Source organism: Acomys russatus, chromosome 1 (genome assembly GCF_903995435.1).
Source record: "Acomys russatus chromosome 1, mAcoRus1.1, whole genome shotgun sequence".
In the NCBI taxonomy this organism is placed as follows: Eukaryota; Metazoa; Chordata; class Mammalia; order Rodentia; family Muridae; genus Acomys; species Acomys russatus.
The window spans coordinates 83,805,731-83,827,879 of record NC_067137.1 but is presented as its reverse complement, the minus strand read 5'-3'; the positions used below and the strand labels follow the sequence as shown (position 1 = coordinate 83,827,879).

At 46.7% G+C, this 22,149-nt stretch overlaps 1 protein-coding gene across 1 annotated transcript in view; it reads right to left on the bottom strand.

The window, feature by feature from the left end:
- Nucleotides 1-22,149, bottom strand: part of Prkch (protein kinase C eta) — a 214,789-nt gene that overhangs the window by 23,924 nt on the left and 168,716 nt on the right. The window contains exon 11 of the mRNA XM_051147557.1: nt 556-694. Within this exon, the coding sequence (XP_051003514.1) occupies nt 556-694 (139 nt within the window). The remainder of the gene's footprint in view (nt 1-555; nt 695-22,149) is intronic.

Genomic DNA, 22,149 nt, shown 5'->3' with positions numbered 1-22,149 from the left:
TAAGCAAAGGGGGATCCTCATGACAAGAAGTTAGGAGGTAGCAAAACAGAAAAGATAAAGTCCCTTGTGCTGGCATGTGTCTTATTCACCTCCACAGGGCATGTGACTAGGTGCCATCTCTTCTAAGTGGTCCAGCATTTATGACTTGCTTGGGACCAGACAATGACAGATACGTATTCAAAACAGGAATGGCTTGGAAACATCTAACGTGGAGAGAAACGGACACTAGGTTCATTCATCCGTAGGGGAGAGATACAGCTACTTTTCTTTAGCTCTGCTACAAGGGCTACAGTTCAGTCACCACGGAGAGACTAAATAAAGAGGGGAATAACCAGGCATGAGTGAATCAATTGCAAAATTTGTAATATTTTTTCGCTCTGATTCGGATGTTGGACGTTTTCTGTTACCATTCATTCAGTGAGCTGTATGTGAGCCCGGAAGTCTTAGTGTCGGTGCTGCCCACGAAGCTACAGCACATAGACCAGCTGGCCGTATTTCCATCCAGGACGAAGCAGAGCTCAGGTTTCAAAAGCCATGGCAAGCAGGTGTACTCACCTCTGGGGCAATATAATCGGGCGTGCCACAGAAGGTGGCTGTGGTGACCCCATTACAGATCCCTTCCTTGCACATTCCAAAGTCGGCCAGTTTACAGTGGCCTTCGTGGTCCAGTAGCACGTTGTCCAGTTTCAAGTCTCTGAAAGAAACAAAACGCAGCATGTGACAGGGAGCCAGGCTGCAGTTGGCCACACGGGCTTCCAGAACATACTCAGATTCTTCTGAACAAACTTCTTCAAGTGTACACCACCTCTCAGAACTCACCTCAGGGACTCTAGAAGACGAGTCCAAACGAATGGGTTAACCATGTAGAAGAAAGAAGATCACCTTTCTAGATGTTTTTCTAGACTTTACAGGTACTTTGTACCCATAAAAAAATTCACCTGCCAACACCCCCTTTGCAACATTAGTATCCATTTCTGCCCGTCAAAGTCCCCTCAGTGAGCATTCACAGAACAAGCGGCAGCTGTGTGCCAGGGACTGTGCCAGGCACTCAGAGTCTGGACAATCACAGCCAGGTGTGATGTGCACCTGTAATTCCCATACTCTGGAGGGAAAGACAGAAAGGCTCAGAGTTTGCAGCCAGATTAGACAATATGGTGAATTCACTGCCAGCCTGGGCGACAGAGTGAGAGAATATACGTCTCAAAAAAAAAAAAAAAAAAAAAAAAAAGTTCACAACGAGCTCACAATGTAACAGGAGCACAGATACGTGACAGACCTTCAGCTCCGTGCAGACAGAAATCCGGTTAGCTTGGCTCACCAGTATGCCTAGCGCTGGGTCCTTAGTAAATATCTGTTAAACATACCAGAGGGGGGAGGAGGGGAGAAGGAAAGGAGAGAGGGGAAAGAAGAGGAAGAAGAGGGAGAGAGGAAGAGGAGGGACACACACACACACACACACACACACACACTCAACTGCTCTATAATATCAGGGACACAGCAGTAGTAGAGTGAGAAAAACAAGGCAGAAAATGAATTCCTCACAACAGGAGGAGAGAGGGAACGCTTCATAACTGAGCCAGAGTCCAGCTGCCTAAGAGGAGTTTGGGAGAAGGCTGTGGTGGAGGGGAATTAACAGGTGCCCCGAGGCAGGTGAGGAGGTGCAAGTGGACTCAGAAGGCTATACGCTGGAGTGGAGCCAGCACGGGAGCACAGAGCCATGAAGAAAGACACCACAGGGCTGGAGAGAAAAGCCAGGTCTCTGAAGCTATGACAGCCAGCCCGGTGCCAGCCACACAAGGAAAGGAATCAGCCAGGGCCAGTTGCAATGTCTCGGAGAGGCTGACACTGTGACCTGGTGGTGGTGATGGAGCAGTCAGTCGGGCAGGAGTGTGTGGAGGAAGGGTGGAGGAAGCAGAGGCTTTGGGAAGTGCAGCCAGTAGCTGCTGCAGATGAGGTGACCTGGGGAAACAACAGGAAGACACCTTGCAGGTTCCGTCTTAGAGCCAGAGGGTCCAGGAGAAGGAGACAGGAGTGAGAACAGAGCCTGTGAGAATACACTGCGGGCCACAGAAGGCCTAGATATTGGAGATCTCAGACAAAGGCTCTTTCTACCCCTCTCCGAACCTCTTAGAGAAAGCTTGAGTATAGGCAGGCACATGCGTCTCATCTACAGCTTGACAACGATTATCAGCTGGCCGAAGACAATAGTGTCCTAACACAACTTCTCCTGGTAGAGACTCTAGTATCCAGCTGCCAATCACTAGCCACGGCCTGGGCACTGTCACCTACAAAGGCGGCAACTAGTGCAGGCTCCATCCAGGCATAGCAGGGAGCATGTGGGAGATGTCTATGCTTCGAGTTTTAAAGGAATGATGTGCTTAGAGGCAAACCACGGGCCTATCAGCGGGAAGAAGGCAGCATATTAAGTAGGAATGCTGGGTGACCCGGGGAGTCCCCACAGCTAGAGAGAGGCAGCTAGCTGCCAACTAGTGCAACTTCTACAGTTCTGGGACACTTGGCTGGGAGCCAAGGTGTCCTGTCCCATTTCCTCCCCTCCCGCCACTTTAGTGTCTTCAGTATATGGAACCAACAATTCTCTAGAGACTCACGGTCATAGGAGGCTGGTCAGGGTACTCATGGGTCTGTTTCCCTACCCTTGGTCTGAGAATAAAAGGCCACTGGGCTGTGAAGACCAAGGAAAACGGCTGGGTTTTGTCCAGCTCAGATCATATTACGGCTGAGGGGAGGGGAGGAGACAGAATTAGCACGGCCAGCTGTGGTACCCTGTGAATTGGCACAACCTAGCTGGTAGGTCTTATGACCATAGTGACTAGAAAATGCCCAGGAATGAAAATAAAGCCTCATTTCCCAAGAATGCTTTGTGGGGAACACAGTGGAACTTTCTTGGCGCAGGCCTTCCGTCTGCTCCTGGGCTCTTGACAGCTATCTCCAGGGGCAGGGACATAAAACCTAGGTGAGCTGAGTTCCTTGTGCCCACCTTAGCCAGGCAAGCTTCCTCCACCTGTAAGCCATCACCTACCCTGCTTCCACACAGAAATCTCCCTCCACAGAAGCCACTGCATTCAGTAGGCTGTGATTATGAATGCCATATCCTCTCTTCCCACAATCCCTGAGACATAACAGGAACACTATGGGGTACGGGGAGTGAGGATGATGTAATTTTGTCACACGAGGAGGCCATAGCCTCTCCCAGCTGGCCATAGCACCTTCTGACACAGGAGATCCCTTTAATACCTGTCACCTGGCTTCTGTGGAATCAGTGATGGAAATTCTGGAGAGGCATCTGCTGGCTGACAGAGATCTGAGAGGATGTAGGGCACAGGAGTAGGCAAGACTGCAGGGACTGGACCTGCAAGGTTGGCCTTATCCATATAATTCCCCAGCCCAGCAGTGCAGGCCTGTGTGGGCCTGAACTCAGAACACTCTCACTCACATTTCCAAACAAGGTTACTGGGTTTCTGAACTTTCCTGAAGCCGTTATGCCTGCTGAAGCCGCAGAAAGGTTCTTGGGCAAGAGCGGCAAGTGCCGACAGAGACCCACAGCGGCCTTCACAGCGGTGCTGATTGCTCAAGAGGGCTCATGACTAACAGCCCAGGTGGGAGGCTTTGCTGCTCATGACTCAGCAGCTGCCATGGGTAGCAGGATTGTTCAAGGAGAGAAAAGTGCTCTGTCATCAGTTTGCCAGCCCTCTATGGCAATCTCCCCTGCATAGCAAACTCTTGGGACAGCTCTTGGGTGACACACCTGAGCAGCACAGGGGATGTGACTCATTCTGGTCATGAGATACCTGAGGCCACAAAGGCAGATTACACAGCTTGTATGTGTAGACTTTTCAGTCTAATTTTAGGCATCCTCAGAACTCTGTGAGTCCTAAGGAAAATGCTGTGGCTGGTTTCTGTATTAGGTGCTATCTAACAATGCAAAAATCCCATAGAGGGATTCCAAGACGATTTAATGAATAGCATAATATAAAGTCAGGTTATCAGCTCTGCCCTGAGCTCAAATACCTCACATCTCCACTACGAAGTCTGTCTTGTTACCCCAAGACAGACATACTAATGTCAGCTCTGCCTTTAGAATAGTTAGTTCAGACTTGCATGGTAGCACCCCTGCACTGGCTTCTAGAAGGTTCTGTTGTGCACCCTCCTATTTCTTAGCAAGACCCGAGCCTTACTCCTTCCCCAGGTTGACTTCAGCCTTGGCAGCTGGTGCCCAAGAGAGCAAAAGATAAATTTCAGGTGCCTGGTTCCAGCTGCCCTGAACAATTCAGAGCCTAAACTTATTTGTAGGGGAAGGAAAGGCGTTCCACAAAACTCCCTGTGACCCTTATTCTGAAGTGAGTGAGCCGCATGGCCGTGTGTCACACACCTTGAGACAAAGTCCAGAGAGAAAATAAGAAACCTGAGATGGAACTTCAAATTCCTTTTCTGAGTGAAACTGGAGAAAGGCAATTGATCTGGTAGGAGAACCTTGGGGCCAGGAGGGCTGAGCAGAACCTTTGTGCCTCGGCTGGCTTGCAGCCAGAAGGAAGACGTCAGCATTAAGAAGGTGGTCAAACAAATCCAGGGCCATTGAGCCATAGCCAGCCATGGCCAGCTTCCACAATGGGGTCAACCATACTTTTACTGGAGCGAGTGAACCAAATGGGAAAGAAAAAAAAAAAAAAAAAAAAAACAGACAAAACTACTGTATAGTTTCTGACTTGAACTTGCAGAATGCAGAGGTCAGTTTTTGGCTTTGGAGCTTCCTCAGCTTCCTATGCCAACATATAACACAAGAGCCAAACTTAATACATGATGAAGATCACAAGTTCATACAGGGCAGAGAGGCTGAGATCCTAAGATGCCAAGCACAATGCCAGCTCACCAGTCATTAGCTCACTGAACACTGGTATTTAATAGCTAAGGCCTTTGTCTGGCATGCAAAGGCAGGGAGGCAGAGTTATTTTATCCCCTCAGCTTGCCTGAGAGGTGCATTGTTCTTTCTGGGTAAGCAGGGTTACTTAAAATGCCCACAGTAGTTTCAGAGAGAATTCCCAAGTGGTTGGGGACAAAGAAGATTCAGAATTTGGACTTATTTTGTTTCCACCCCTAGCTATCCTCAGAGAAATAAAACAGAATGGTGGTGAGTCCTGCTTACTTCAATAGACTCAGTTACCCCTCCAAAGGAAACAAAGGAAGTGAGCTGGGAACAGGCTCCTGAATAAGAATGAATCTAGGAGGCTATTCACATTCACCGTGGACTCACTATTTGCAATGTGTTTCTTCTATTTATTGATGAAATTGTCAAATAGAGACAGAAGTATACAGCTGTAGCCTTGTCATTTGCCAACAGCAGCCCTTGGTGACAAGCCCTATCTTGTCCCATCTGTATATCTCCTCACCCCCCTTGCTGACCCATCTCTTCTCATAGTATTTTGAAGCACATCCAATACATGACTGAAATCATCTGTACTCTATTACTTGAATTCAAAAGACGATTCTTTAATGAAATAAAACACTGAGGCCAGTTATCTTAAAATAGTTAATGGTGGAATTTCCATCAGTGTTCTGTTTTTTTGTTGTTGTTGTTGCTCATTTGATGTGTGTGTGTGTGTGTGTGTGTGTGTGTGTGTGTGAGAGAGAGAGAGAGAGAGAGAGAGAGAGAGAGAGAGAGAGAGAGAGAGAGAGAGAGAGAGATGGGGGAGGGAGAGAGAGGGTGGAGTGGGGGGGGAGATATCTTGGGCCTGAAAAAATGTTTTTGTGGACAATCAGAATAATAGTGTTTGCAGTAACAACAAAAATTAAATGTTCATCAAATGCTATGTGTTTTCCACATGCTAAATCATTTTATACAAGAACAACAACGAAAACTTTGAAGGAAGCTTTTATGCCACCATCCTCTAGCTAGCCAGGGGCAAGCATAGGATTGGAACTCAAGACCACTCCCTTCTATGTAGTGGGGCTGAAGCTTTTACTTTTTGAAATTAAGGACCGTCTGAGAGAACCGACGGCAGCCCTGAGATAATAAAAGGGCTGCTTTGTCCACACCAGCGTAAAATGTGCCGTTAACATTCTTCAGACACACTTCTTCTGCCTTTGGCTTGTGCACTGGGAAAGAGCTCAATCCAAGCTGGAGGGTACATGGCAATACTTCCTTACTGTTCAACATTCAGAGGACAGTCTGGTGCCCTCTTGTCAGGAGGAAAGGCTGGCATGCAGATGTTAACAGCTGGCATTTGCCAAGAGCATGAATTTGGACTATTATCTTAATTTAAAAACAAATCTAGTTAGGGTTGGCTGAGTTTTGAGCATCTGGCTTCATATTTGAAAAAAACTTAAAGGAAAATTATCGTGGTAACTTGGCGAGCACATTTTTAAGTGTCTCTGAAATAGCAAAGGAGCAAAACCCAGTTTCATCTTGCATTAGACAGGAGTGCCTATAATGTGTCATCCAATATTGGGTGTTCACCTCTTCACCCACTCAGCAAATCTCTGAGCATTGCCCAGTAGCCAAGTAATGTGCAAGGACTGCTGAATACAAGAACGAGCAAAGAGTTCTATCGGCCTTACATCCGGTGAGAGAGGCAGACAACCAGAGAGCCAACAGTTAAGATCCTAAATATGAATCGTGATGAGTGAGCCGAAGAGAAAACACAGGAGTGTGAAGGAGGCAGAGGGGGGCATGAGCTGAGCTGTGAAGGCTATTAACCAAGTGAGGAGAGAAAGGCATGGAGGAAGAACAGAACTCCAGGATGCGGTGGATGGCTTCCTACAATCAAACAATAAAGACCAGTGTTGCTGGAGTCCTGGAATGGGACTGGGCATGAAGGAAGCCAAGAGATCCCAGGAGCCAGATGAGCTAGAGTCCAGAGAGGATGTCAATTTTTATCCAAGAGAGAAGAGAAACTACACAAAGTCTGGCACGGGACAGGTGGAATGGGATTGGTGATTTTAAAATCTCAAGTTTGGATTACAGTCTCAAACGTGGTTTAGAGGGGATGAGAGTAAACCTAAAGCGACCACAGTAAGAAAGGGGCTGGGGTGTCAGAAGGAAAGAAAAGTAATGATGGTGTGCATTGGGGTTGGGGTAGGAGGTACGGAGAGCTGAGTAAACTTCAAACATTTGTGTACATAGAAGGGAAATGAGTTTTTGCACTGGAGAAACAAGAGTTGAATGCAGAGAGATGGCAGTAGGTTCTGACTTACAGAATTTGGAAAAAACAATTTTTTTTTAAATATCCCAAAGCAGAATGTTTAATGGCATCCTAGTATACATGGCTAGTAGCTGGAGGGAAGCATTTGCCACGATCTCCAAGTGGATGAATTCACCAAGAGAGAAATCAAGTAAGAGGATCTGGAGTGCTAAGGAAAGCATCCTGAGTGGAGATGTCCACTGTTTACACTGAGATCACTAATGCTAGTGAGAGATTATGGCTGGCACGAGGAGGATCACTGCGGATTCAGGAGGGTGTGGGGTCCAATGCTCTGCCTCTATGTGGGCCATTTGCAGTCCTGTTAAGATGCCACCAGACATGGTGGCCCACGTCCATTATCCTCATTGGGGACACTGCGGCATGAAGAATGCCTAGGATTTGAGGCCAGCCTCAAAAAACAATAGCAAAAAGTAAAACTAAAACCAAAACCAAAATGAAGAAGAAGAAAAGGAGGAGGAGGAGGAGGAGCAGGAGGATGAGGATGAGGATAATGATGATGATGATGATGTTGAGGAGGAAGAGGAGGAGGAAGATGAGGAGAAGGAGGAGGAGGAAGAGGAAGAGGAGAAGAAGAAGAAGAAGAGAAGAAGAAGAAGAAGAAGAAGAAGAAGAAGAAGAAGAAGAAGAAGAAGAAGAAGAAGAAGAAGAAAGCCAAATAACAAAAAGACTTACAAATCTTTTCACAACCACCTAGTAGGTCTCCAGCTAGGCTTTCCACCTCCCTGAGTGGTTTTGCTGCTCACAGAGATCATGCTCCGGCATCATATTTTATTTTACAAAGATGTTTGTTACTTCATCGTGTATAATAACTATACCTAGAAATATGACAGCTCATTGTGTATTATTAGTGGAATGGCTAAATAATAATATTTTTATTACATAAATTTGTGAAAATTACCAAAGTTTCTTTTACAAGACTAAAAATATAGAGAAATACTTGTAGCAGAATTTCTATGCCTTCTGAAGAATTTTTTTTATGACTATAGAATATTTCTATTCCTGAAAAAAAATCATGGGGGAAAGATGATGGCTTCATATTCCTGAGGTATTTTCCATCCCAGGCTTCATTAATGTGGTGCCATGAAGTGACCTGTTTCTCTTGTCACCTCCTGTCTGAGAGGGATTTACACAAGCCTTGGGTTACCTCTTTCTCTAAGACGGCTTCACATAATTTGTTCTACAGAGAAACCAGAGTGGAGCTCATCTCTTCTCTGCATACATGTCTACTGTTCAAATTTTATTTTGTTTTATTTTTGCTCCTTGAAATTGTGGTGCTAAGGACATTACTTACACACTTGCAGGGTATTCAAGACAATATTCTCAGATAGAAATGATATGCCAAAGTACAAAAGTATAAATGTATTATTTAACGGCTGTTTGTAATCTTTCTTGCTAATCCACATGTTACTCATTTTAAAACTTGAGTTATTTATCTTTCGGATTATTTTAGGACGTTCTTTACATATTATGGATAGCAATACTCTGGCTATATCAGAGTTAAATACTGCTGTCTCATTGTCTTTAAGTCTTGTGTATGATAACTTTCATATTTCTATGCCGATCTATGAGCACCTCATTCATAGCTTTTGGGTTGTGTAAAAAAATATTTACAGCCTGATGCAAGTGTAAGAACAGGATATAAAATTAACACTTTCAACAATCTCTTAATTACGTTGTGGTTGTAGGCGTGAAAGGAAGGAAGAAAGGATGTGGCAGGAAAGGGGCAGTGAGAGAGAAAGGTGAAAGACCTGCTTCCTACACGCTCAAGGATGGCTGTTCTCCCTTATTCTACGTTTCTTATGGACTCTTACAGCTGCAGCACATCCAGGCCTTTATCTTCTTCTCTCTCTTCTGCCCTACTTAGGACCACAATTTCTAAGACCACTGGCAGGGATGCCAAGGTCTCTTTGGGAAAAGACTGCGAAGGAATGTTTAAGAAAATTGTTACTTCCTTAGAGGACTTGCAGCTTTACGGTTCTTGGAACTCAGAACCTCTTGCCATAGATGCATTCTCTCACCACTGGCGTTGCCTGGTGCCCACAGTATACATGGTCGTCATGGGTACCGGTTATATTTTCAATAACCCCACAACGTGTTCCTGCAGCCTGAACACAATAAAGTGTAAGGATTGGGGTCCCTCAGGATCAACAGTCCTGTCCATGACGGCCCATGCTCGCGCCGGTGGTTTTAGGCTCCACTATGGGAACACCCCCTTGAGAGTGAGAACCTGAGAGGAGAGACCATGCACCACTACGAAAACAAAGCTCTTTCTTCAACGAATGACGTCAGACAATGACACCCACCCCCGGGTTCTCTTCTCTTGCCTCTTCCAACCTCCTTCTAACAGCTACATGGAATGGGAAATTATGAAAGCAACTTCTGTGTGAGTTGCATCACGACAACCCTCCTTTAAACAGGGCTAGGCACTCAGAAACTAATTCCTACAGACCGAGTGCTGGTCTCCAGCCAGGCCTGAGAGTCTGACATGGCTGATAGGCAGGCAGTGTGTCGCCACCTTTACCGCTGTGTACACAGGGAGCCAGCTTAAACTTCATCGAAGGATGGAGCCATTTCCCGAACCTTGTCTCACAGTAGGAAAAAAAAAAGCAATCATAAAAAACAAATACAAGAGCGTGTGAGCTTTAAGAACATCTACTTCCACAGATTTTCTTAGGGTAGACAATAAATGAGCCATCAGACCGAGAGTTGAGACTTATAAAATGCTTTTAGCATTCCAAACCCTCCACCCCCAGGTCCCCAGGGCTGAAATTCCCTGGCTGAAGCAACACAAATTTATTTAGCAGCTCTTTACAGTACTTATATTCTGTCTTTGCCAGGAAAACCTCCTTCTTGACTCTCCTTGCCAAGATGCCTCTTACATGACACCTGGCAGTGTTTAGTTTGCAGACACGCTTGGTGAGAAGCAGACTGGCAGGTCAGGGGGCTCCAGCAGACTGCAAGGTGACTGACCATGGGTGGCAAGGGGCCCCCTGGCTGCTGGGCCTCTAACAACACAGATGGGTAGGACTAATGTGGCACTTGGGATTGCTAGCCCAGGGATCAAGGGACCCACAAACTCCACTTCCTCGGGTTCTCCTAGTATGGAAAGCCAAGTGCAGTGGATTCACAGAAAACCACGATTGTGTGGCACTACTTCCTGGCCACAGAAATTCAACAACAACAACAAAAATTCTTACAGTGAATTTCCCAAAAGACAGTGGCACAGACAATAAAAGATGGGGCTGGAGGGATTCTGAAAGTCTAAGGAGAGGGCAGTGTGAACAGCCATCCACCTGTCTGGCTGCTTGCAGGGTAAGTGCATGAAGACAGCAGAAATAATTATTTCTACTGAGGTAGAATCAGAACCAGGTTCCCCTAGCAGATAAAAAAAAAAAAATCTCCTAATTGCAATCAGAGCCATTAGAATGGGGATCAGGGGATGATCATACAGGGCATATCCAGGTTCACACTGGAAACATGGTATCCATGCCGAGAAAAGGATCCATAGAGTGAACTCCATGGCTGGGCATTGGAGGTGCAGCTACTTGGGAGGCTGACACAGGAGGATCATAAATTCAAGGCTTGTCGGGACTACAGAATGAGTTCAAGGCCAGCCTAGGCAACTTGGTGAGACCCTGTCTCTAAGCAAAAAGTAGGAGGTGGGCCAGAGGGTGCATCTCAGTGGCAGAGGACTTACCTAGCAAATATAGCTCTCACTGGCACCTCCTGACTCCACCTCCCCCAGAACTATATTACAAGCACATGCCAACAACACATCTGGCTATTTCTGTCGGGGTTGGAGGAATTGAAGAACTCAGGCTCACATGCTTGCACGGCAAATCCTTTATCAACTGAACTTTCTCAGGTCTAACAAACACTACAAATGTTGGAGAGCATAGCAGCTCTGTAGGTAAATGCTAGCGTTATCAGCATTATTACTGTTGTAATCAAGTGGGCAGACACTGTGGCTTTCCTGAGGATCGGAACGAGCCACATAATTGGGCTGCTGATAAAAGAATGTGAATAGATACATAGGGTGTACAGCGTGAGATCTACAGCTAATGAAAATGTAGTGGCCTGGGTGGGAGGTTGTAACTGCTCTAGTTAAAAAAAAAAAAAAAAAAGCTAAGCTTCCTGTTACTGTGTGTTAATGTGCTTGATTGCAAGTATTTCATGGTCTATAAGCAACTTAGAACATCCTATTGTTAAGTATCCAATACACACAATTAAACGTATTTAAAAATAACTAAGTGAAGGATGTTATCTTGGTCTGTCTCCTCATGGCTCATTCTTTCTGACAGACACACGGGCTTGTCTTATAAGAGAGTGAAGACACTGTCGGCACCGGTGCTGGTCCTCTGAAGAAGTTCAGTTGATGGGAGATAGCCTTGTACTTTCTAGACAGTGTAAGAACCTCTCTTTGGCTTAGAGAAAGCAAGTAGAGAAAGTACAGTCATTTGCTGCCTAGTCATGTGGCCTTATATGGTGTGAAAAGGGATGTACGTCCTACAGGAGGAGAGGAGAGCCAAGCTTCCGGAGGGGATACACTGGCTAGACATAACCCCTTGGCAGCATTAACATGAGCTTACGTAACACAGGAAAGGACGGGAGGCTTCCTTCCACCCTGGATCGCACTTAGGCTGCTTCAACAGGTCTCTTCTAGTTAGCAAGTATTAAGCCTGCGCCATCTCAACAGAAGTCTAAACATCCAAGAGGAAATCTGTAGCTCAGGACCATTCCCAGGCCCTGGGAATTAAACACCTCACAGTTTAGTTAGGGATTATAGTCAGTATTCCTTTGTCCTCTGTGTTTTGCCTAAAAATAAAAAGTCTTGCTTACTCTAAGTGGATTAGAGACTCCAAGGTCACCTTGGAGTGTCTATTTTTCTCAGGTCATCTGCAGAGTAAGGACGGACTTTCTCTGCCTTCCTGCACCCCCCCCCCCCCCATCACATACACACACACACACATGCACGCACATGCGCACACACACGCACACAGGCCCATTTAAGACACTGCTTAATGGTGGTCTCCTAAATGCCCCCCTCAAGAACTTCCCTCTGGGAAAGTTTATTAACATCTCTGAGTCACTCTGTTCCCAGCACTTGGTTTTGCAAAGAGCCCTGTTTTCCCAAAAGAGCCAAGTTAGCTGTTTTTCCTTTAAATGTCTGAGTTTTTATATGTGGGAATACTACCCAACGAATGTTTCCAGTTCTGTCAATGCATTCTTATAAAAATCAATGCAGTAATTGCCTATGTTTGTGTTGTTATGATCTCCCAAACCTTACAAGCACAGAGAGATCAGGGACGAGGGGTCGTTTTACTTTTCAGCTGACATCTTAGTTTTAGTTCCGAGCTCATAGCCTGCCTCTATGTGGGCAAAGGGACCTTTGGAGAAAGGGCTACCGTCCCTCTTGCCTGCTCACTGAAATAATCTTTACATAGTAACAACAGTTGTATGAGTCTCCTCAGCACTTCAGTTTCTTTATTAAAATACCAAGGTTGCAAGGCTGTAATCAAAATAGTCACCAACCCAGGATGCCATCAAGTCACCTACACTGAGACTCTACTGGTCCACACACACACTACTTAGGAAGGTGACATCTTCTCACAATGTAAGGCTCAAAAGGACATCAACAGAGGGATTGTTATTCTCGGACAGTTTTATGCACATATGTAATGAATTTTAGGTGTTTTCACCCAATTACTGATTTTAGTGCCTGACACAATGGGCTTCACTATGTTTTCGTACTTAAATCTTTGGCCTGGCTCTTGCTCATATTGCTTCCGTTGTCTTCTCCCTCCCCACGTCCCCCCTTCCTCCCCAACTGAAACAGTCCCTCCTTCTGCTTTTATATCATACATACTTATGTCATACATATGGTCAAGTCTAGATTCCACATGTGAGAGAGAAATGTGACATTTTGTCTTTCTTCTACCCATTACCTTCTTTTGGTCCCTACTTGCCTCCAGATGTTTCTCTCGCTCACCAATAATCCCTCTTCCACTTTCATATAGTAATATTTATGAGGGGAGCCATGATATATATTTTTCTGAATCAGGCTTATTTAGCTTAACATATTCATTATCAGTTTCACCTGTTTTCCTGTAAATGAGACCGTTATATTCTCCATCACAGTGGGATAGAGTTCTAGTGTATGGATGTACCATATTTTCTTTAACTGTTCCTCTAGCCATGACTACCCAGGCTGTGTGAATCTCATACTGACATAGCTTCCTCCAGATGTTTACCAGGACAGGTACAGCTGGATCACGTGGTGGTTCTATTTTTGGTTTAGTGAAACCTCTCCCCATTGATTTCCGTAGTAGCTATACCAGTTTATTTTCAGGCCAGGAGTGGTTCGTTCATCTTTCCCCACATTCTCACCAGCATCTGTTGTCATTTATCTTCTTAATGATGGCTGTTCTGACTGTGGTATGATGAAATCAGCTCAATGTATTTCTCTGACGACCAGAATGTTAAAGATTTTTTTTCAAGTAATATTCTCCCATTCTCGTCCCCTCTTCTCTCCTCTTTCCCTTCCTCCCCCCACCCCCACTCCCTTCCTCGGGGTCTGATGTGACCCAGTCTAGCCTCAGACCCATGATATGTAGCTGAGAATGGCACTGAAGCATCTAGTTTTATGGAGTGCAGGGACTGAGCCCAAGGCTCCTTGCATACTAGGTAAGCACTCCATCAACTGCACTCCATCTCGCTCAACTCATGAGCCCTTTGATGGACTGAATGATCTGAAGGTCTGGGGTGCTTCATCTCTTAGTTCCTTGTAAACTCTAGACATTAATCTTTTGTGGGGTTACAGGCAAGGATAATCTTCCATGCTGTAAGATGTTTCCTTACTCTGCTGACAAAGTTCCGTTCTGTACAATGGTTTTTAGCTTCACAGAATCTCATTTGTCAACTCTTGCAATTATCTCTCAAGCTCGTAGAGCGGGGATACATTTGGCATTCCCTGGGGAGCAGGGGCCAAGGTGATGATGCTATATTTGGATAAGGATCAAATCCTGTACCACACAGACAGGACAGGGGCCAGCCTTCACGGCTGCAAGTTGTGAGGTTTGGGGGGAAGTGAGCAGAGATTCTGTGGAAAAACCCTGTGTTGTCAGTAGGAGTATCAAAGAGGTGCTGACTCTACAGTCTGAGGAACAGAGCCCTGCCCCACCATCCAGACATGGGTTGTTCATTTTATACAGAGGTGCTATAAGGGGATTCGTGTACTCTTCACACAGTGAATGTGTACATCCCAAGTCACAGTTCCTCCACGGCACCTCAGAATTCCCATCTTTAGCTCACTGTAGCCCCAGCTGCTCAGCTTAGTTCCTCCTACAGATCCAAGTTTTTGTTTTTTTTATAAACTCAAACCTATCTCCCTTAGGAAGACTTCTGAATGAACTCTGCTCAAAGGCATCGTTCTTAATGCAGAGAAAACTGGTGCTCGGGAACTGCCCGCCCACCATCCCACTCCTCTCTTTGTGCAGCCTGGAACTGCTCACTAAGTGCTCACCTTGTCTGTCTGCACAGACAGCCAGCGCCACTCTAGGCTCTGCATCTGCAGGCGTCTCCCATGTTCCTGCCACACTCAGTAGGTGCTTGGCCAAGGCCAGCTGGCTTGCCCTGAGCGGGGATCTCTAAGTAGCAGATCCCTGCCTCATCCATCTGAGACCGAGGACCTCTTCAGCTGAGTGAGGAAGGCTCAGGACTGTTGACTCAGGACATTCTTGGCTCTGAAAAATTTTTGTTTTGTTTTTGTTTCCAGTGCATTAAGGAGACAAAGTCCCAGTGACAGCGTATTTCAGAAATGGTTAAACTCCATCAGCCAGCCGCAATACCTTTGTCCACATGAGCACTGAGACAGAATTGTGAAGCATTAAGAAAGGAATTAAAGTCTCCATTCTGCCTGGTGTGGTGCCCAGACTGCACTTCGCTCATCCTGAACTGCTGCACGTCAGCTAGTTACCACCAAGGGACCTGTTCTTTAGGGAGAATAAGCTGCTGAGGACAAGGAGGGGGTACCACTGACTTCTGTTGCTATGCCAACACCACTGGGACTGGAGAACTTTATTTCTGCTCTGTAGAAATAATAGTCTCCAAAATTCAAGCGTATACTTTCCAGGGAGTGTATCTCAGGACCCTTGCTGTGTTTGTACACCACAATATAATCTCATCAAGATTGTGCCTAACACCCACCCCTCATCATCTGTCCTCTGTGCCTGATGCTTTAGGACATAAACCCAGCAGCAGATACCAGCTGGATGGGCTACCTCCTCTGTCATATGCTACCCAGTCTTTGCTGTGCAGATACTCAGGTGCATCCAAACTTGTTAATATTTCTATCTGTGTGTTTTCACATCACAGGAAATTTTTGTTTCTTTACTAGGGAAAGCCAACAAGGGCATGGGGTCTGAGGAAGGGGCAGGCAGAGGGCAGCAACTCCAAAATTCCATCTCAGGCTGTTCTTATGAGATGGTTTGACCTCCCCGATGAGACTGCCTCTCTCTCCTTATTTCTGTCTTTTTCATTAGGGGCTCCCTCTGGGGCCTAACAACATTTTACCTGTGTGGGCACCAATTGATAGCTGGTCATCTGAACAGCAACTCGTCTCTCTAGCCACCTCGAACAGTTTAAGCTAAGACCCCAGGTGAGGCTGGATTAGGGAGGGTGTGGGTGGACTCCAGTTCTGTTCGGGCCCTGTACCCATTGGCGAGCTGCTGTGGCTTTCTGGGGTCCCCTCCTTTGATGGTGGCCTAAGACTGGGACAGCACCCCAGGAATCTCTTAGGGCTTTGAACACACACACACTCAAGCCTGCTCCACTCCAGACATCAATACTTGATGACCAGTGTCGACAGAGCATCTCAGTATCAAGAGAGACCAGAAAATATTATTCGCACTATTTGGTGACTGTCCATTTAAGTTTGGCTTAGAGATGAGAATAACCTTTGTTCTTTTTAAAAGAAGGGTATTAACATTCTGTCAGACTGTCTAAACAGGACTGCATGTAACTGGTTCTTGCTGGGTGCAGTGAACTCCTGAAGTGGCTTCTATCACTGAGACACTGACCATGAGCAGAGGGCAGAGAGAAGCCAGCTAGGCTGTAGTGGGTGGCACCAGTAGGCAAGCTGGAGGGCGTGCGTTAAGTGTAGTGTAATGTCTCTCAATAGCCAAGGGACAGAACACATGTCCTGAGCCAGAAATCAGAGTACCTGGCCACAGCTATGGGCCTATTTCCTCACCTATAAAGTGAGAGAAGGTCTCCTCTTCCCACTCTCACATGCAGCCAATCATTGAGAACTGAGTTATCCTCAGTTACACATGGAAACAGATACCCTCTCTCCACTGAACTGCCATGCCTCTGTTTAGCCTCACCACGTCTCATCTGCCTCACCCCTTCTCTATGCTCTGCCAGCTGTTTTTCTGGATACACTTGTGACCTTTTGACTATAAACAGCTCGGAAGGCTTTGGAGTTCACAGTCCCTTATTACCAGCCATGGCTGTCCCTTTGGCCTTGTCTTTATCCCCAAGGCTCTTTGGTCTCCTCTCAGTGACCTTGAAGCACACCACACACAGCCTCCCATGTGCCCTTTGTCCTATCACGTGTTGTCCTTGCTGAAGAACAATGCTACTCAAAGCATGGCCCAGGGATTGTCTGCAAACTGCTTCTGGCCAGGCAGTGAGAAGGGGGGAGTGGGGAGAGAGAGCATGTGGGGACTTTTGTCAGTGATTGCTTAGCTATTTAATCTAATAAGATTTGGGCTTCTATTTTAAGATATGTCATTATTTTAAAATTGTGTGTGTGTGTGTGTGTGTGTGTGTGTGTGTGTGTGTGTGTGTGTGTAGTTATGTGCACATGAGGGCAGGTGCCCACAGAAACCGGATGAGTCAGCTCCTCCTGGAGCCTAGAGTTACAGGCAATTGTGAGCCTCCTGACACGGGCGCTGGGAAACAAACAAAGGTCCTCTGGCAGAGCAGTGTGTACTCTTAACTGCCAAGCCATCTCTCCAACCCTTAGCTCCTGTCTTATGCATTCTTTTGAGGTTTCATTTTCCTAACAATGTATTTTTATTATATATTATAAAAGAGTACTAATGCTAAATGGATTGCAGAAAAAAGCAAAACCCACAGCTTCTACTAGAGGTAGGTGGAAGGGTTCCGGCTTAGCTTCCTTCCTGTTTCTCTCCTGGGATGACAACTTCTGTCTCACACGTGTGAATTTGTGTCTGAAGTCTCTTGCACCCGTTTGTCATACAAGCTTTCGAGCACTAATGTTTTTGCTGCATTTCTTGTACCCTTCTCAAGCTTACTCTTTACCTCTCTTCTCCCCAAATAGGGTGCTGGTCTGAGTAAACTGAACAGGTGTTAATTTCCTTGCTCCAGAATTGGTTGAGTTCCCTTTCCATGCTCCTTACATGTGAAGTCCATACGGCCTGTGTAACTTCCTGTAATACCTCATTAGTGTTCTGTGCACAGTGGGTGCTGAAGGAAGAAATGGTCAGAGCGTTCCCTGCATCTGCTGGTGAATCCTTTCTGGACCGTTCCAGCCTCATTCTTCTCTCTCTGGCTCTAAGTCTGGCTCTCCATCCAGCTAATGGAAGAAACATCGAGCTTGTACATACAACCAGCAGTGAGTAATGTGTGTGCCCGACGATTACCCATCCTTACAGCAATGTGCTATTAGAGCCAGACAAGACAAACGGCCCCTGTGGATCTTGCATAAAATTAAAAGGTCAGTTCAGGAAGAAAAGGAATAATGAGAGTTCTGGGGTCCTTCATCAAGTTGAAAGGCTCATTTGATGAGATTTGCTAAGGCATTTCATGGAAAACTCCAAAGAGATGGAATAGAACATTGAAACCCGTTTTTGAAGTGCAGAAAATCCTTTAAGCCCAAACCAAAGTACATGACTCCCACCATACGGAATTAATTTCTTGTTCCAAGGTAATAAACTAATTCCCCTGGAAATCGGCTAGTTTCCTGAGTTTTCCAGAAAGGACCCTTTGGAAAGAGAGCTCCAGGACTTTGGCCTTGGCCTCCTCTCCTTATTTGTGCTTTAGAGTCCTTTCTCTAAAAAGAGGCCACAAGGGTCTGGGGAGATGGCTTAGTTACCAAGGGCCCCATCCATAAGCATGAGGACCTGAGCCTGGATCCTTAGCACCCAGTCTTAAAAAGCCAGGCAGATGTCTGTAACCCCAGTGCTGGCGGGCAGGGGCAGAGATACATGGCTCCCTGGTGCTCACTGGCTATGCAGCCGTGCAAAATCTGCGAGCTCATTCAAAGATATGAAATAAGGCAAAGAGCTGGCAGGGTTGTTCAGTGGATAAAAGCGCTCAAGCCTAATGATAGGAGTTCAATCCCGGGGGCCCACATAAGGGAGGAAGGAGAGAGCCAGCTCCACAAATGTGTCCTCTGACCTCCACACATACCCCATGGCAGGCATGCCTACGTATGCGTGCATCGTGTTCACAAATAATGATAGTTTTAATTAAAATGATAAGGTAGATAGTGATCTACAAAGCTATACACCACCTCCATCAACTTCTGGCCTACACACACACACACACACACACACACACACACACGCACACACGTGTGTGTGGGTGCCACAAGATCGCCAGGCCACTCACAGGAAAAATTCTATCAGATCCCCTCATCAAGCTCCTGCAGGGCTTCCTGCCCAGCCAGCCAGGAAGGGACTCTGTTTCTTACTCAGATTTAGAAGCATAGAGCCAACTCTTGAATTCACGTTTTTGAAATATGTCACAGGCAAAACCTTGGCTGCCTGACTTAAGAAGCCAACATGGCAGAGCCCCACCCAACCAGTTTGACATGTTTTACTGAGTTGTGTGGTCACTCTGATGTCCCCCGGGGACTGGCCTGGGTCCTGCTGACACACAGCGGCAATCTGGGCCAGGTGGTACATCCTGGCCAGGAAGGTAGTGCTGTCACTCCTGTAACTTTCCACCCATGCAGACGAGGTCAGAACTGCCAGAGGCAGCTGTGACAGACAGGTCTGTGTGGGCAGATAATCACGTGCCAGGGCAGGAACATGCTTTCTCTTCTGCAGGAAACATTTCTAGTGTCTTAACCAGCACACAGAGGGGAGGCTCTACTGAGCCTTTGTAGTTAAGCCCTGAGGGAGCCAGGCCTCCTAAGCCTTTGTTCTGGGGAGCTCTGTTCTTCCTTATGCAGCCACCAGGGCAAGAAGCTTCCCCAACCCTATCTGGCTCCCAAAAGGAAGGACTTGAGAGTACCCAAAAGGTTCCTCCCGCTCTGGGTTGGGACTTGTCCCTGCTTGAATCTTGGCTGTCTGCAGCCTGGCTATGACAGGATGAGCCACAAGGCCACGGAGCTCCGCTTTCCCTGTTCTGCCCACAGGCACCACCACGGTCACTGAACTGGGCCAGCTATTCATGGGGGTGGGGGTGGGTGGTCACCTGCCTAGCATAGACTTTCAGGAGCACATATAAGCACAAGTGTGGCAATTCTAAGTCTTAAGCAAGCAGAGATAGGTCACCAGCCCATCTGCCGGTATCAAGACGAACACAGCTGGTCTGGAAAGGAGAGTGACACTATGAGCTGGCGGTACTGTGGGTATAGGTCCACCCGAGTCACTAAGCCAGAGGCAGATGAGAGATCCCGGTGGTGACAAGCTGGATGCAACCCAACACGTTAGTCCTACTTAAGTCTCTAACCACTTCTTAAGTGTCTCCTTTGCGGCTGCTCCTCCCTGCCCTCCCTGGAAGGGTGGGTGGTTCCCTAGGAGGCTCTGTTCCTGGTCCTTGCTTACACTACTTCCATTATCCCTGCTAGACCATATGGCGCCTTTGCGCAAATTTGAAAAAGGCACCTCGTCCTCAAGACTTGCAACTAGCATCTGCTAGAAGCCTCGAAGTCCTTATGTGCATATATGCTGAGCACATTAGGGCGTCGCTCCCCAGGCTGTTCTGTCCAGGATGCATTTTCCCATGCACACTCACCCTTGGCTCTCTACCTGTGTATTCGAATCCCATGAGTTTAAACATCACTTGGGCAGATGGCTCTTGGATGTAAACCTCTACCCTGGCACCTCTCTTGGGAGATGCATGTCTGTGTTTCTAAATGCTTTCTGGGATGCCTTGGTGTCCCAAACATACAAGACTAAAAGTACAAGTCATCCCACTGCTGTGGTTACTTGGAGGCAAAAGTTAAAGTTCTTCCCTGGATATTTTGGGCCATCTTTCATGTCTACTGGGCCTCCCATCCACGTCCTGGGCCCTCTTTCACTTTACTGTACCACCACTCCTGGTCCCCTTCTCTTCTCACTGGCTTGCTTCAAGCTGGGATTGTTTCCTGCCAGCCCTACAACCAGAATTTGGCATTCTTGGCTTTCCGGGATGCCTCCTGTTAGGCTTTTCCACAGACCTCTGACGGCTTCCACTGACAGGCCCCGGAAACTGAAACTTTGTAGCCTCATTTCAAAATTGCCCACGCTCTCACCTCCATCTCCTCTGCCACCATCACTTCTTATTGGCCCTTTCCTAGGCTCCAATCCTGATCACAGGGAGTCACATGGAATCTTCAAGCTTTCTCACTTTCTGTGCCTCTGTCCCTCCTGTTTGACCTCCCTGGCAGGTGTTGCCTACTTTGAAGCAAGGTTCACGGGGCATTCCTTCTTCAAGGCCTCCCCATCAAAACAATTGCCTTTTCTGTGCTTATGGCAGTGCTTGCGTTTTACTTAGAGCCTTTAGTGTACTATGTCTTACATCATCAATGTACGCACATGTGCACACACATGTGCTTGGAAGCCCCAACAGACGCAGTTCTTGTGAAAGTGTCCTATTGTATTTGACTTTTGAGTTTCAAAAGCAAACACAGTATACAGCAGGTGCTCAGGACTTATTCATCTTCAATGGCAGGGTGGGGAAACTTCCCTCATGGTTAACAAGGAAGGACCTTGGGTAACTAAACCATGGTCTAGCCTGCATTTGTGTGACACATCAGCCAAGCAAGGGCAAATGAGTGCACTGTGGTGTGCAAAGCCCGAGGTGACAGGTCCAAACCAAGAGCACAGTTAAACCACAAACAGGCATTTACTCCATAACTCACAGTCCACCTCAGTACACTTCCTGGAAACTGCATTCCGGGACCTTAGAAGAGGATCCATCAAGAAGCATCTTCCACAAAGTCTCTATAGAGAGACATCTCTCCAGCTGTCTCCGCACAGCTCTGCAGACTTGCATTTGTCCACTCCACCTCCCGTGCTAAGAAGGTCTTGTTTATAATAATAAGGCCATATGGTAACCCTTAAGCAAGACAAGCTAACCGTTATCCGAGTCTTCATCTTTACCTCTGCAACATGGGGGAAAACCAAGCCCACTTTTATCTCGGATCAAATTCCTCAGTTCCTGGGAAGTAAATGACTCTGAACACAAGCTTGCCAAGACAGAAGCTGGGAGGGGCTCGGCCAGGGCCAGCTTGGCTTCCTTGAGGCAGCAATAAAGGGGGTTAGACAGCAGCAGCTCTCAGCTGCAGGAGACAGACTGACCTTCTCATTGAGAAGGGAAGTCAGCTCATCCCACCCAACCCACTTGACCAACACTTTACTGCCTAGGCTCCACCTTCTCTTTGTCTCCCACTGTTGTTTGAGGGTCTTGACAATGTCGGTGACCAGGCTACCTGCCATCACTGTGCACTGAGAGGAGACACTTCTTGTATCACTACCAGGGAGGGAATAAGACTCCAATCTATGCTGCTACAATCCTAAAACGGCTGCCATCTCCCGTTTCCTTTAGTGCCTCTGAAATCAGGAAGTTCAAAAGGGTTTGTTTGTCAGCTGCCAGTATTATTATTCAGAGAAAGTTAAAAAACCATCAGCATTTGTGATATGGTTTCTTGAAATCAAAGAGACTCAGTGGTTTTTACAATGCATTCCTCTTTTCA